General features: G+C 46.6%; 1 protein-coding gene and 1 long non-coding RNA gene across 7 annotated transcripts in view; one reads left to right on the forward strand and one right to left on the reverse strand.

The window, feature by feature from the left end:
- Positions 1-9,376: 9,376 nt before the first annotated feature.
- LOC134141002 (uncharacterized) lies at positions 9,377-13,948 on the reverse strand. The gene is made up of 5 exons (XR_009958518.1): positions 13,857-13,948; positions 13,572-13,650; positions 12,202-12,396; positions 10,350-10,483; positions 9,377-10,062 (listed from the first exon to the last, which is right to left on the reverse strand). It is a non-coding gene; the product is annotated as an uncharacterized LOC134141002 (long non-coding RNA).
- Positions 13,949-14,674: 726 nt separating this feature from the next.
- Positions 14,675-15,774, forward strand: part of KCNC1 (potassium voltage-gated channel subfamily C member 1) — a 105,019-nt gene continuing 103,919 nt past the window's right edge. For all 6 annotated transcript variants that reach the window (XM_062576937.1, XM_062576938.1, XM_062576935.1 and 3 more), the window contains exon 1: positions 14,675-15,244. In XM_062576937.1, coding sequence (XP_062432921.1) covers positions 14,675-15,244 — 570 coding nt within the window. The remainder of the gene's footprint in view (positions 15,245-15,774) is intronic.

Here is a 15,774-nt window from a genome sequence, read left to right on the forward strand (position 1 = left end):
CCAGAGACATTTGGATTCAGAGCTGCAATTCAGACAGTAACAAGGGAGCATAGACAGAACTGAGGAACAACTACAAGAGTGGCCCAACATCTACAAACTCAGCTCTTAAAACGGCCTGCTAAAGCTGTATTTAGGCAATCAGGGCTGAGCCTATGAGACAAACAGCAGTCTAGCTTGGTCTCTGAAACGCTCCAGCCTCTGCTCCACACACTGACAGTTTGAAATCACCAAATCCCACAACACAGCCTCAGGTTCAATATGCAAAAATATAACAGGATGGGGCACCTAAACAATCACTGATTTAAAAAATCTGAATCCCATACATTGCATCAACAGGCAGAGCTTGGGCAAAGCCAAGAACCATGGCAAATCAGCCTGCTCTCTGACCTGCTTAGGGTCCTGCTTAGGTAAGGCAGGAAAGAGCCTCCCACTCAATGTATGTTTGAGGCTTTTTGCAAAGGATTTTAAAACTGCCTGATGCTTCCTATGCAATGTTACTTCTATACAGAAAGTAAGTCAGTCATGTAACTACAAATAATTAGAGGAAAGTAGCTGTCTTTGAACACAAACGTGTAGCTTAAGAATGTTTGATTTGATTTGGTAATTTAAGAGCCACGTAGAAGCTGCATGACAAAGTCAGTATTATTAATTTATCTTATCCAAACTGCTGCTACAGATAAAGTGAAAGGGAATAAATCTTTACTTCATTTATATATGTTAAGTGTTTTGATTCTGAAGTTTTGTCAGGTCATTTACACATACAAATGAGAATGAGGAGGATTTTTTTCTGTTTGCAGTATTTTACAACAAATAAAAGTAAAATAAAATTGTTTTTTGAAAGTAACAAAGTTGTACACCAGCAACATCACTACCATTACTTTTTTCCAACATCCTTATTGAAGTTGCTACAGAAATTTTTCATATATGAAAAGCTAAACTTTAGGTAAGAGGAAAAAAAACAAACTATACCTAATATATTTTTTCATTTTTAAATATTTTATCACCTGTACCCAGACATATTAAAGAAATGCTAACTTGGCAGCTGCTTTGTACCAGATGCTGCTCTTCTAAAATCACTTGTCATTATAAACACAAGCTAAAGACCTTAAAAGAGCTGCTGAAGGTGGAAGGAGTAGAAGGATTATTTAAACAGAATCAATACTATTTCTATAAGGAGAAAATAAGAAGCGCACTACATTTTGCAAAGAGGATCACATAGCGCAAAGGGCAAAACCTGCTCATTTTTCTCACAGAAGCAGTACTATCATCTCCAGAAGAACTGCAGTCACAAGTAAACAGGCAAACACTAATAACTGATGCTTCTCAGCTATCCTCCCTGAATCTCTCAGATGACTTAGTTTTCAACAAATCTGTTGCAAAATCATGATTCTCTTTCCTGGATCTGTGCAGCATCCTCCCTTCTTGAAGGCGCTCAGCTGGGAACATCCCTGAGGAGACCAGCAGGTCTCCTTCCAGTGCCTGAGATTTCAGGGCTGGCGAGGAAGTGAGCGGTCCCCAGCACAATGCAGGAGAGCCTCCAGGCAGTCCTGCCTCACCCCAGTTCCCACCAGGAATTAGGACTGGCTCTGGACACCCAGAAGTTGCCTCATGGGGCAAGACACAAGGGCCAGGCACCTATCTCTGCCATCAGAGACACCTCGATAAATGCCTTAATCCTGTAAGTTTAATAGTGAGAACTGACCTGTTTCATAACCACAGCATCACTCAGGGTTTTCCCAATAGTAAGGTCAGTATGGCACTTGCATTTTCTTTCTACAAGGTCAATAACATCTTTATTTTCTACATGGGTACCTTAATCATATCAACTAGCACGCTATTTTGTATCAGACTCAACGAACAATCCCAGCACTGCTGAAAGACAGCATCAACAGGGAGGCAAATCCCCTGTCTGCAGCGAGGCTTGCTACTGTTCGTTAAAAGCGTACTAAAACCCAGCAGCCGCTAACTCGCTTCATCAGAAAATTGGTGCTTCTTTCTTGGAGTCCAATTCATTCAGAGTCTTGGGTCTCGGCAGCCTCATCTAATGTCGCGATGTGGCACAGCTGTAAAACAGCTCTCCTGATGTCAAAAAGCAGGGCTCTACACCTGGAGATGCTGGATAAAAGCCTGGTCTGACGGAGGCTGCACAAAACAGGTTGCACAGATTTTACACTGGCTTTTGCTGCTGCTTTTGAAACTTGTTTGAGCAGTTTTATAATGATAAAACCACTGTTCAACCCCAAACCCCCCCTCCCCCCGTCTGCCCCTAAACCTCTCCTGCAGGCCCCCGGGCAGCACCCGGAGAAACACGGGCTGTTCAAACCCCCAAACCCGAGTCCTTCCCAGCCTCTGAGCCGACCTTGAGCCGCTTTCGGTCCAACAGCCGCATCTGCTGGACAACCCGGGAATTGCGTTCCTTTGTGAAATCCCTTCTTTGGGGCGATTCAGAGTTCTGTTTTTCTCACCTTGCCACAATGGAAAATCGGTTGGTCGGGCGAGAGAGCAAAAACATGCCCGTGTGCCAGGCACAGGAGGAGAAAATACACTGTAAACCCAAGCATTTCCCTCCCAGCTAGGCTTCTAGAGAAGCAGAGAGCAAAACTGAAGGGACAGCACGTGGTTCTACTACTGCAGGAATTTGTGGCAAGTGGTTTATGCACCTCTGGCTCATTTAAGCAAATAAACAAATAAATAAAAAGACAAAAGCAGAGAAAAAAGCAAAGCGCTTTACGGTATCGCGGGCCGGAGCTGTGAGCGGGGAGGGAGCGAGGCCGCGCAGCCCGCCGACGCCGAGGCAGCCAAGCAGGCTCGGGACCGGAGGCGGTGGTGCGCTTCCCGAGTCTGGGGCCTGGGCAGTTCGCGGGCCTGTCACACCAGGAGATGGATTTAGTGCCATTTGCTGCAAAATAAGTAGAAACTGCATTACTTTAACCACCAGGCAACGCGCACGACTCTTTTCGGACCACTGGAGGGCAGCATTTCTATGAAAAAGGATTTAAATGCCTTCTCATGCGTGTATATGTGTTTTTTCCTAAACTTTTATATCTCTCTCTTCATCAGTTCAGGTACAGAATATCATTTCACACGAAGACAACCAGAATTAGTGAGCTAAATTCCCGTCTACATAACCTCATCACTCTTACTGGCAGCTGACTCAGTACTGGCACCCTTATCTGCAGGAATTACCGTAGCGAGCACAAATTCATGGCTTACGAAGACTCGCTTCCATGTGAAAAATCACAGACTTTCATGCCTATACAGCAAGGCATCCCTGTCAGTTGCCTAAAAGTGGTTAGGATAAAGATCATCTCAGAGCTGAGCATTTATACAGCAGCTTATAGACGGAGCCCTGTGTTCCCGGCGGGCACCTAAATTCTCCCAACGCTATAGAAATGCACCCACGTAAACGGAGGAGCGTGGGGTGCAGGGGCCACTTCGTTTGCTCAGGGAAGGCAGCAGGGCAGGCTGCTTGACACAGGTGCTTGACCCGCTCCAAAGTCATCGCCTAGAGAGCTACAGCCTTGAAATAGCTTGGAGTTGAGCGCCAGCTGCACAAAATGTAGGCCCAAACATGCCTCTCAAAAGCTGCACAAATGCCAATTATGCTAAACGATATGGAAAAAGGCAACAAAGTAATGTGCCTAATTAACAAAGCTAGAGATGGAGCCAGCCATTTGGTTTGGACTACTTCCAAGAGAGACGTTAAATCCAATGGCCAGGGCAACTCTGGAAGAAATAAATTAACGTGCTGGGTTAATATTTCAAGCTCCATGGGAGCGAAGGGGGTGAGTGCTGAGGCGAAGCAAAGGTAAAAATAGCACCCCGGGTGCTATTCTGTTTGTTTGTTTGCCAAGGACACTTTAGCTTTTGCCATTTATTACTCTCCATGACACACTAGAAAACATGCAAGAAAGTATAAAAGTATCAGTGTTGTTGTCACTGGGTTATAGAGCTCGCCTAAATTTATCTTCTCCCCACCTATTAAATCGTAGCCTAAGGTCAAGAGAAACCATCATTTTGAGTCAATGAATCACGGGATAGGCACATTCACAGAAGATACATTAGCAGTTTTATCTTTAGTACTATGAGCAAACACAGCTTAAAGAATCACTTCACCATAGGACTTCTCAGAGGACTAAGCTCTGAGAGCTTATTCCTGTCCAGCACATGAGCGCTATGTGCCCCAGCCTTCGGCACGGGGCTTTGATTTCAGTGTGGACCTGGAAGAGGGAAGCTCTGCTCTGCCAATCGATCCTGCTCGGTACAAAATCTGGATACACGGTGCGTGAGCGCAGTTCTTCACATCACACTTGGCATCTTCTCCTGCATGAACGATACATGACTTTAAAAAACCCTCAAGCCCTTGCTAGTTAAATGCAACCTAGCACCCGCGTGGAGGTGGAACTTCAGCCCTACGGGCCCAGCAGCTCAGCTCTCTCCTGGCTGTGGGCGCAGAGGATCCTGGGTTTTCACTTGAAGCTGGATACGTTTGCTCGACAGCTTCCTTTCTTACGTGGTAATTACACAGATATTGGGGAACACTCTCTACGCATCTTTTGTTTTGTAATAGCTTTTCATGTGTAAGAGCTGGCTGATAGCTGTCTGCTGCCAAATCTTAGATATCTGACACCACGGGTGAGCTCAGGCCACCCCAAATTCCCAAGTTCCTGTAAGCACCATGGCTTCAGTCCCCTCCAGGACTCATCTGTCAGCAGCTACTGCCACCCGCTTCTTGTTAAGTAGCCCTGCCCAGTCCCCGGGGGAGCGCAGGGAGGTCTGCATGTGCCCACAGGGCTGGGTGCAAGCCACCCGAGCCTGCCCTCTCGCCACCTCTGCTCTCTGGCCACCTCCTGCAACAAGGACTCTGAGTGCTGCTGCGTATCGAAGAGGAAGAAAAGCTGTTCCTCAGATGCGGATGGTGAAATGTTACTCCTGCTTTTAAGAACAAATAATAATTATTAAAAAGAGAGAAAAGACTGATTAGATTTTTTAATCACCACGCCTGCTAGGCTTGTAGTGATTTCTGCATGTATGTTTTGAAGTTGAAATGATATATCTTCTACGTGGCTTTGCTTTGTGGTGAGTGAAGGTGTACATCCTTCAAGTCGTTCATGACTATCACCACTAGCCATAGCTCTTTCATATTGTAATAAATCACACGATACAGAAAGAGAAAAAAAAATCAAAAATAGCCTCTACTTCTGTGTCTTCTGTTCTGGACTCCAGTGGTTATATTTCCAGACCTATCCAACCTTTACTGCTGAGCTTGCAGGAACTTCAGCTGCCTGCATAGTGGTCTGTGCACATTAAGCTCTTTTATTAATTTGTCCCATTAGTATGTATATATTCACTAACTTGCTGTCTGCAGGCTAACATTAGTTGGCTGGAATGATTTGAAAGACTTTATATTTTTAACCAAGGTAATTAGTTTTATATTTTCACCTCTGAAAGCTTTGATTCAAATTTCGATATACCATTTTTAGCCTGATTTTCATTTGGACTTAAGGCATCTTTAAACGTCTTGGGCCTTCAAACAGGTTTGGCTGAAAAAGCAAGCCTTTGAGCATAAGCAGCCTTTTGTCTTCCAAAGTAGCTCAAAGTACTTCACTAAACACAAGTCCCATTCTGCAGCTCCTACATAGTCTTAGCTGGGCGGGGAGGTGGTCAGTAAGACAAGCGATGTGACATAATGTGGAAACAAAGGTGAAGAAAAATCCATTACTTTCCAAATAAAACTATAAGAGAAATTGAGCTAACCAAATGCAAATTTCTGGGTTTTGTCCCAGCCAGAATTGTGTGTGTGTGTGTGTGTGTGTGTGTGTGTGTGTGTGTGTGTGTGTGTGTATAGATAGATAGATATGTGTAGGTATACATATGTGTGTGCATATATGAATATAAATATAAATATATATATATATAAATACACGTATAAAAATTCAGCATTTAAGCTTTGGCATCTAGACAGGTAAAAGCATCCGTCAAGGCCTGTGTAAACATACATCTCGGAAAAGGGACAGAAAGGCTGCTGAATTGCCACATCATGTTTTCTGTGATGCACTGCTCTTTTGCTTGGACACGTCTCTGCTTGGATTATGCAGTGGCAGAAGTGGGCTACAGAAGCACAGCACCTTTGCAACACTTTAGCATGGACATCCAAGGACTCTTAAGGGATTCCGTGTGTTAAAGCAAATAAGAAGCTAAAATACTTCTAAATCTATATACAGAACACAATCTTCTCCACTTTTTAACTACAGGCATTTGTAGCTACACTTTGTAACTACAGGCAGGGCATTTGCTAAGAGAACAACTGAAAAAGAGAACAGTGAAATATATTTTATTTTTAACTACTGCAAAAAATTTCCATAGATAGAAGACCCCAATTATGGATTTGAGAACTGGGCTCACATTCCCTCTCATCCCCTCATGGAAAAGTGAGTAAGCGTATGATTACGGGCTCTCTGACAGGGCAGGAATCCGTCAGGGAGGCGCATGAGGGCGAGGTTTCAGGTGAGAGTGGAGCTAACCTGAAGGACGATGCAATTCCAAAGTCCTGCTGACAAACGCGGGTGTCTTGTGCCGCTGTAGTCCTTCTCCCCTTCCTCGTAATCCTCAAGCCCTTCCACTTCCACAGTTCCCAGAGGCAAGGAGCACACCTGCAAAAGCTGGAAGGAGCCAGAGATGAATCAGACTGAATCAGTACGTAAGGCGCGGTGTCTTAGGAACGAGCACATCACGGTGCTTATTAAGCCACGCTCTCTAAATACAAACCTGCTGCAAACCTGCACCGTAGGAGGAATCTCAACCACAGGCAGCAGGGCCAGCACAAACTCTCTGCCCCGTGACTCCTACACAAAGCTTCCCCAGGTCGGGGAAACAGTACGGTGAAATACGGTGTACCTCCTCGCAAGGCGGAGGACAAGCTAACAGCGGTGCCATCCTTCCACTATTTACCCTGATCCAGCTCTCAGCACCTCATTTAACTGGTACAAAAGGCTGCTGCTGAGGCTGAGCCGTAGGCTCAGGCGCAAGCCAGAACCACGAAATTTGCATTCCCCGCAGCCGGCCCAAGTGCTGTGACAGAAGGTGGATTTTATTTTCCATTCACTCACATTTACAGTGTATAAATCCTGTTTATTTGCAAAAGAAAGGCAGCAGATTTCATCCTTAGTGCCAATTATTTAACTAGCATCACTGGAACTATTATATCTCTTCATAAGCAGCATACAAAGAATTACTTCAACGGGATTAAATATTGTCATATTTCATGGCACTGGCTGAGTAAATATTTACAAAGCTAGAGAACAGCAAAGAAATCTCAGAGTTATTGATTTATGTCAAATATTGAGAAGCTGGGTTAATCAAAGGATTTAAGCAATACTTTAAACATTTGTGCTAGTATTGTGGAGATTTATCTGAAACGCTCTTACCTTTCAACATCCAAAGTTTTCCATACAGCTTACAACAATAATGATTTACAGGTCTTTTTCCTGTCTGCTTATCTGAGAACATTTCAGTCACTACTGCAACCTCAGGGTAGGCTGGTGAAGTAGTAACAGTTGTGGGAAGTGAATCATTCAACAAAAAATACAGTTCCACCTTCAATTAAAAATATTAGGGAAAGAAATGTTCCAACCGTTTGGATGCATTGGGAGAACTAGTCAGCTCACAGGCAAGCATGCACTGGGCATAAAATGCAGCCTCTTCCACCAGTGAGACAGACCCTAAATTTGTCTGTGGTTCAATGAAAAAGAAATACTTGAGGCTCTGAGAACTCCATGCCTTGCTCAAGAGAAGACTAGTGCCTCCTGTGCTGTATGCTATATATAAGCAAAATATGTGTGTTTCTATCTATGTGTTTCTGTCTGTTGATAAGTTTGTACAGCTGCAAATTGGCTGAGATTTTTAAAAAGTTACTGCAGCAATAGCAGAGTTTTGCTTTCAGAAAGGGCTGAGCGGGCCAATCTCAGGAAGTCAAGGACTTTCAAGAACTCTCAAAAACAAAACATCTATAAAATAAAGAACAATTATCAGTAATTTTTGAAACTACAGCTATAATACATGGTGGGAGCTAAATAGTCCAGTTAAACGTGCACCCCAGCTTGCTCTTTTAAAGATGTAGATTTAGAGCCTTCGGGATTATTGCATTCTACTCCCAGTAATACATATTTATTTATGTGATTCCATAAGCACATTTTTGTGACACACTGACATGAATCCTCCAATTTTATTTTTTCCTGTCATTAGGTGCTTGTTTTGCTGGATCAGGCCTAGATCAGCAAGACGATGACAGAGACAAATCTACACCACCCCCATGACTATACTCCATCATATAGTGGCGCATTAGCCAAGCTGTATGACCCATTTTGGTTACTTGAAGTAGGCTTTGCTGTAATTCAGCTACATGATTCCAAACGGAAAAATCACTTCTTTTGGGGGGAATACCTTATAAAAGATGAATCTTGACGTTTTTACTAAGGCCTTGACTACAATATGTCTGGAAGATCATACAGTTTTGGACCAACCCAACGTACAGATGTGCTCTAGGAGAAGGTCATTGGCTGGCTCGGTGCAGCCACGTGTTGGATTCAGGCAGGGTGCTGGGTGCTGGAGAGGTGGCACACTAGTCGTTTGCAGGGCTTAATGCCTCGCTCCTCAGTGAGGAAGGAGCAATCCTCCCCTTCTCTGCGCTTAAGGTCTGGTGTTTAAGGTCTGTCTTTCCCTGTGACTTGTATTTGCCCAACTAAGTTATGATGACATCCATCATAATACAGTAGTACCTTCATTTTTTCAAGGCAACTTTGGTTTATCTCACAGCTCAGTGTATAACTTTGCAACACTAACAAGTCCACAGGAGTGCTCTTTCAAAGGCTCCTAAAGGAATGTGCAGAGCCAGAAGGATCTTCCCTCACAATCAAAGGCTGCTCCCTACAAACGGACGAGGGACAAAGTGCAACCCAATAGGTCAACCATAGCAGATGTTCCTCAGTGCACAAAAAAGTCATGCACACATTCAAGAATGTGAATGAAAATGAAGTATTATTCAGCCAAAACTTGAGTAATTAAGAAGAAAAATCTAGCTAAATAAGCGTAGAGGAACTAGAATTCAGCCACATTTTCTACTCCTGTGGCTATTCTTGTTTAAAACAGCAGGACTTCTTGAAATTGGGCTTTGTGCTTCACAGCTCTTCAGACACACAGCATCTCTACGGCTCCTTCAGTCAACATCAAGCACCAAACAAGGGTTTTCTCCTTCATTCTCATTCTTGCCATGGAGGGCTTTCATCCAACTATCGACAGTCTACAGGGGTACATCTAACCTTTCAGAAAAGTAATATCATCTATGCTTTGTTTGTTTTTAAATGAGTTTCAAGGACAGAGCGAGTACATTACATGCTGAAATGCATCACAGCTTTCATTTCAAGACCTTAAACCAAATGATTTACAAGGATCAATATCAACAGACAGAGCAATTCACAGCATGATGTAATCTACAATTGATAAAGAATTGCACTGAAATATTGTTGTGTTGTCATGAATTTAATACAAGAGAGCATAGACTGAATTATAGCACACATGCATTTGCAAAACTGGTGTTCCTGCCCTGGCTGCCTTTTGTTTTGAGATTACAACTCTTACAAATAAATCTCTCCCTTCCTCCAAACTTCCTCCAGGTCTAAGATATTTTCGATGTGCTCTCCACTTGTATTCATGGTTAGCTTGCACATAAAGTCATGGGTTTTTCTTCCAGTGTCTCTTTTCCCTCTTTACAGTGTTGCTGCCTTTAGAATGGGCCAAAAAGTTTTCATACGAAAGCTTTCCTTGAACATAAACTGGCTGCTGGACTATGTAGTCTCAAAGGTAAGGAGTGGGAGCTTCATCATCTGTCCCCACTGCTGGTATCCTTGCTGGGTATCTCAGTGAATGCAGAGACTAAACAGGCTTGCCAGATGAGCTAGTCTTCTTCTACTGGTAAAGCATGGAGGCATAAAGCAAAGCCCCTCTGTGTGATTTCCGTGCCTCTAAAATGCTCTCACGATTTTTGATCTCTCAGTCCAGCATTTTCTGTAAATGGTAAAATTACTTCATACAAATACAAAAAGAAAAAAAAAAGCTAGAACTTAGCTCTTAAGCTATTATTCATCAAACTTAGGAGTACTAGGAAATATATGCTAAATCATCCCCCACATTGAGAGGAAAATTAACTTGGAGTTAAGAGTAGAAATCACCGAAGTTCTCAGCAAAAATATCAGACAGATAGCTGAGGCTTAACAAATGAACAACACACAAACCCACAAGCTACTGTTATTTTTGTAGACCTAATTCAGACTTCTCTCTGAAAGACAACTTACCTCTCATTGTATATTATCAACCTGGTGATGCTGAAGCACAGGGCAGCAAAGGTGATCCCAGGACACCAGACACAGAGGGGGAAGATGAGCTTATTCTTCCCGCATCATCGCAACGGAGGAGAAAGAGCAGTGACCTAATCCAAGTGTTATGATTAGAAAGGTGACTGGCACTCTTCTCTTGTGATATAGTAGTTTAAAAAGTAAAATAGATCTATGTCTTAAAACCATGCTTCTACTGTCACTAATAAAAGCATTGATTTAGAGGAGCAGCTAAGGTTGTAAGAAGTCCCAATGACTTCACAGGACTGCTCAGTGTGCATATTTACTCCTCTGGGTAGTAGCTACATAACTTGGGCCTCCCAGCAGGCTCCCATGTTGAAAAGGTTTCCTAAACTCTGCAGACAGTCTTACCCACCTGCCCCAGACTTTGCCTGGTCCCTGCTCAAAATAGTAGATTATCAAAATCCCTCACCAGTTGTGAGAATCGGCTCTTTAATTTATTTTGAGAATTTCTGATCGCTTTACCTGCCGCTGTGCCAGAATCCTTTTCCCAGTAGCCTGTGATCTACTTGAACAACCTACTAACTCTGTGCCTCCCTCAGATGTGTCCCAGCACTCTTAAAGTTGTTTTAATTCTTTCTAACAAGTAAAGCTTATCAATTACTAATTTTACTTAGTAAAAATGACAAAATCTATCACACAAATAGTAGATAATTCCTGGGCATATGCATCTACCTTCACATTAAGTGCTCCCTGACTATCTTCTTTTTCCAGTGAAGACAACCAACAGGAAGAACGTGGAGGGCTGCTCTCAGCTCGCTCACATAGGACCTAAACTTTCACTCAATTAATCACTTCACTCATTCTTTAACTCTACTGAAATCAGAGGAGCCATACAGGCCACCAAATGCATGATTGCACTTCTGCAAATTGTCCTATTGTCTACGATGCCAGTCTAACGGCACATGGGAGACATACAGCTTATTTGAAATCCCACAGACTGGACGTGGGTACATCTGACTGTGAAAAAAATATTCGTATGTTCAGCTCATGTACGTGTAGATTAGAGAAATCCATCAGAGTCTTGAAAGTCTTTGTAGAGTAAGGGGAGAAACTTAGGAATCATTGCAGCTCAAGATGGGGACTTGTAGTTCAAGACATCAGCCCAGTAAAAGCAGGTCTTCTGAGGCCAGTAAGAATCTTTAAAAAGGTCTGATGCAAACCAAAATAAAACATAAGTATAATGTTGTTATTTTTCAGTGGAGTAGAGGTCAGAAGTGCACTGTATAATTTAGGATTAACCAAACTTCCATGGAAAGTTATCATTTTTTGTCCAGAAGTTAGAAAATTGTGAAAATAATTCAGTTTGTTTAATTAAAGCATTCTCATTTGCGTAAAATATTTTTTTTAGAAATGCATAATCAGAGTTGTATACGCTTGCAGAGTAGACCTAGAGCAGAACTTTGTTGATATGTAGCACTTGCTGAACTGCCTCAAAACGTTTGTTTGGTGTAAATCAGCAGCCACCTATCCTGATGGTAGCAACTACCATAACTTAAATAAGGTCAAACTGTGCCATGAACTACAGTGCAAAGTCTTTGTATCTCAGCACACAGCTATTTTGTGCTATGCTTGTTATTTAATAAAGAACTTCACTTCTCACCTTTCACACTTCAACATAAGCTTCAAATATGACAATATCTTTTATTTCCCACATCAAAATAATGTGTAAACGTGAACTTGACCATTTTTGAGTTTATATTTCTCTGGGAGCTCCCGTTTCACCCGCTCTCTTGCTCCACAAGCAGCGTACCCGTTACCCGTGCTTTACTAATTGGAAACCCTCTCATACCTTTTCTGAAATATCGAACTCTTCCATGCCTACTGATCTTCCTTCATCAGTTACAGCCCCAGGCTCTTCAGAAAAACCTCTCACGTCACTTAAGTTTGGCCTCCCCTGCCAGGGTTCACGAAGGGTTCTTTAAACCAATTATCTGTTTTTCAATATGGCTTTTTCAGATCCCTTCTAAGGTCCTGTGCCACCTTCCTGCAGACACCCAGGCAAGAAGGAAAAATGAAGTTAGAGAAGCTTCAAAACATCTCTTTCATCCCCACAGTCACCTTGGAGCTCAATATTGGAATTCCCAAAGAGGAATCACTGATGTGGGATAAAATAATGCTTAATCGGCAAGAGCTAAAGAGCTGGGAAGTCTACAGTAGTACAGGCATCTCAAAGGATCAGCTGGCCTGGGATTCACAGATCCTTAAACCCCTTTCCTAGGTCACCTACCTACTTCCAGCTCCATAACTCTTCCAGAAGCTGCCCTATATCACCTTCTTGTTGATACTCAGATCTATTATTATCAAAGTAGTAACTTACATGATTATAAAATAATTTATAATAGTTCTTTCAATAAGTCATCATTCCCTTTCCGTTTCTCAGTTCCAGGGCTGAGTTCGCAGGTCTGCCCTCTTCTCAGTTCATACCCTCTTTCTGGCAGTGCTCTAGGATTTTAGATGGCATTTCCATGCTTATGATTCTCAGATGTCTCCCTTTCTACCTCTATTCAGTCCCAACAATCAAATGACTCGCCGGCATCTCTTGCTGGAGATTTTGTCATCACCTTAGGCCAGCCAGAGAGCAATGCTGCTGAGGCTCCTATCTCTGTATCTGCCTTCCCTTTCCCCACAAACACCGTCCAGCTCCTGGGCCTTCCTTCTCCCCACCAGCTTCAGGATCAATCTGTTCTCGTTTTTACAGACAAACCTGGCTTTTAGGCCTCTTTGATACACCCTGCCGTGGCTATTTCAATGTTGCGCATCCCAAACACCGCACAATACTCCTTTGCAACCTGAGTAAGCTGTGAATGGTCAAACCAGCCTGACCACACCACTCGTTCCCTGGAGCTGCGCCACTCGTTATATCCAAACCACTGTCCTCAAAGGCTCAGCCTAACTGTGCTCCCTTAGCTTTTCCTCTCCTATTAAGCACCACATTGCCCCAGCCGGCTCTGAACTCCAGCAGCATTCCTCCACACCACGTCCTTCAAAGCTGCAATCCTCCACCCCTGCGCTGCATCACGGCATGACCTCTGCTAGCTCATCCGCAGGGTCTCAGCTATTCAGCTTCTCCCATAAGCTCATTCCTCCTGAGCTGCTGGCAGCAAATATAGCAAAAGACAAAACATATCTACACACTTCTGTTATTTCCCTTCCACGAACCTCTGCCTGCTGTCCTTTGAGCTCCTCACAGGGCAGAGGCTGGTCTTCCTACAGATGTGAAAAATTCCCTTGGCACTCTCTGCAAATTAACCAGGACAAAAGAATAAACAACAGGAATCAAAATCATAGCTTCCGGCAGAGCTGGCCCTCAGAGAAGCAACAAGCGAGCTGTAGAAAAACAGAAGCGAAGGTGGAAGAAGAGGCAAGCTTATGGAAGTGCAACCCCCAAAGCTTTCCCACGGGCACTTCCTGGTGAGAAATTCGCACTTTACGTTCAGCCCTTACCATGGGGAGACTTCTGCCAAAATGAGCTTGGGGAAAACACCAGTGCGTAGAGCAGGCTGAAACATAGCCACGTTTTTTGAGTTTAGGTGAGACGGCGCGGCGCTAACGCCGCGCGCAGAAGGCGCAAGGCTGGCGGCGAGGCGGACGCCCGCGGCACCGGCCGCAGCCCCCCGCGCAGCCGACGCCCGCCGCAGGCGCAGGCGGCAGCGCGCGGCGCTAGGGCCGGGCGGCGCGGGCGGGCGGCGCCTGCGCGGGCGGGCGGGGCCGGGCCGGGCCGGGCCGGGCCGGGCCGGGCCGGGCGGGGCGGGGCGGGGCGGGGCGGAGGGAGCCGCGCGGCGGCGGCGGCAGCAGCGGCAGCGGCGGCGCCGCCGGGTCCCGGCCGCCGGCAGCGGCAGCGCAGGGAAGCCGAGCCGAGCCGAGCCGAGCCGAGCCGGCCGCGCTGTCCCTTCAGCACCGCCGGCGCCCCGCGGGTCCGGGCCGGCCCCGCCGCGGAGGGCAGCGCCCGCGGGGCCCCGGCTCCTGGGGGCGCCGCCCGAGCCCGCGGGGGCTTTTCCTTCCTTCCTTATTTTTTTAATTTTTAATCTTCGCTGTTTTTTGCTCCTTTTCGCCGCGCTCCGGAGGCTCCCCCCTCGGCCAGCATGCGGCCCGCCGGCGCCGCGGCGCCGTAGCGCGGGGCGGCCCCGCGGCCGGCTTCTGCCCCCGGCGCCCCCGCGGCGCCCCGCGGCCCGCCCGTGGGGCCGGGCGGCCCCCGCGCCCCCGCCGCGCCGCGCCGCCGCGCCCGCTCGCACGAAGCCGCGACATGCCCGATAAGCGACGCGATGGGCCAGGGCGACGAGAGCGACCGCATCGTGATCAACGTGGGAGGCACCAGGCACCAGACCTACCGCAGCACCCTGCGCACCCTGCCCGGCACGCGCCTCGCCTGGATCGCCGAGCCCGATGCCCACAGCCACTTCGACTATGACCCCCGCACGGATGAGTTTTTCTTCGACCGCCACCCGGGCGTCTTTGCCCACATCCTGAATTACTACCGCACGGGCAAGCTGCACTGCCCCGCGGACGTGTGCGGCCCCCTGTATGAGGAGGAGCTGGCCTTCTGGGGCATCGATGAGACCGATGTGGAGCCCTGCTGCTGGATGACCTACCGGCAGCACCGCGACGCCGAGGAGGCGCTGGACAGCTTCGGCGGGGCGCCCCTGGATAGCAGTGCCGAGGACGGAGACATAGATGGCACCGGGGACTCTGGCGACGGCGAAGAGGAGCTGGAGATGACAAAACGCCTAGCGCTTAGTGACTCCCCAGATGGCAGGTCTGGGGGCTTCTGGAGAAGGTGGCAGCCCCGCATCTGGGCACTCTTTGAGGATCCCTACTCCTCCAGATATGCAAGGGTAAGCCATGCAATCCGCACCCCCATCGCCAGCACGCTCGTACCTCCCTGCAGTCCTGCTTCCTCCCGGCACCAGCAGCATCACCTCCACGCTCGCGGTAGAGCAGGTATCCGTGCGTACGGCCATGCAGAAGCGTGCGTGGGCTCCGGGCGTGCTGCTGTAGAGGAGGCCCCAGAGCGGGGAGTTGTGCTCTCGAGCAGGCCCCCATGTGTGGGGCACAGCCTCTTGGGGACCACCCAGGTGCGAGCTCACGCACCCGTACGTGGGCTTCCCGACACCCTTTCCCTCCCACGGGCTGCCGCGCATTGGCTCCCAAAAACCCATATACAGCCCAGGGCAGGGTCCCGTTCCCAGACGAAGCTCTTCCACGGCAGAAGGGCACCTCCATGTAGCGGGTAATTCGCAGAGGAATGAGGACCACCTCCCTGTCCCTCTGTGCACCAATTTTTAGTCAGTTATTCCCTCGCAAGGAGGGCACTTTCTCCAGTCCTCTTATGGCCTGACTGCTCTCTCCCCTTCACAAGGAGGAG

This window comes from Rhea pennata, chromosome 5 (genome assembly GCF_028389875.1).
Source record: "Rhea pennata isolate bPtePen1 chromosome 5, bPtePen1.pri, whole genome shotgun sequence".
Classification (NCBI taxonomy): domain Eukaryota; kingdom Metazoa; phylum Chordata; class Aves; order Rheiformes; family Rheidae; genus Rhea; species Rhea pennata.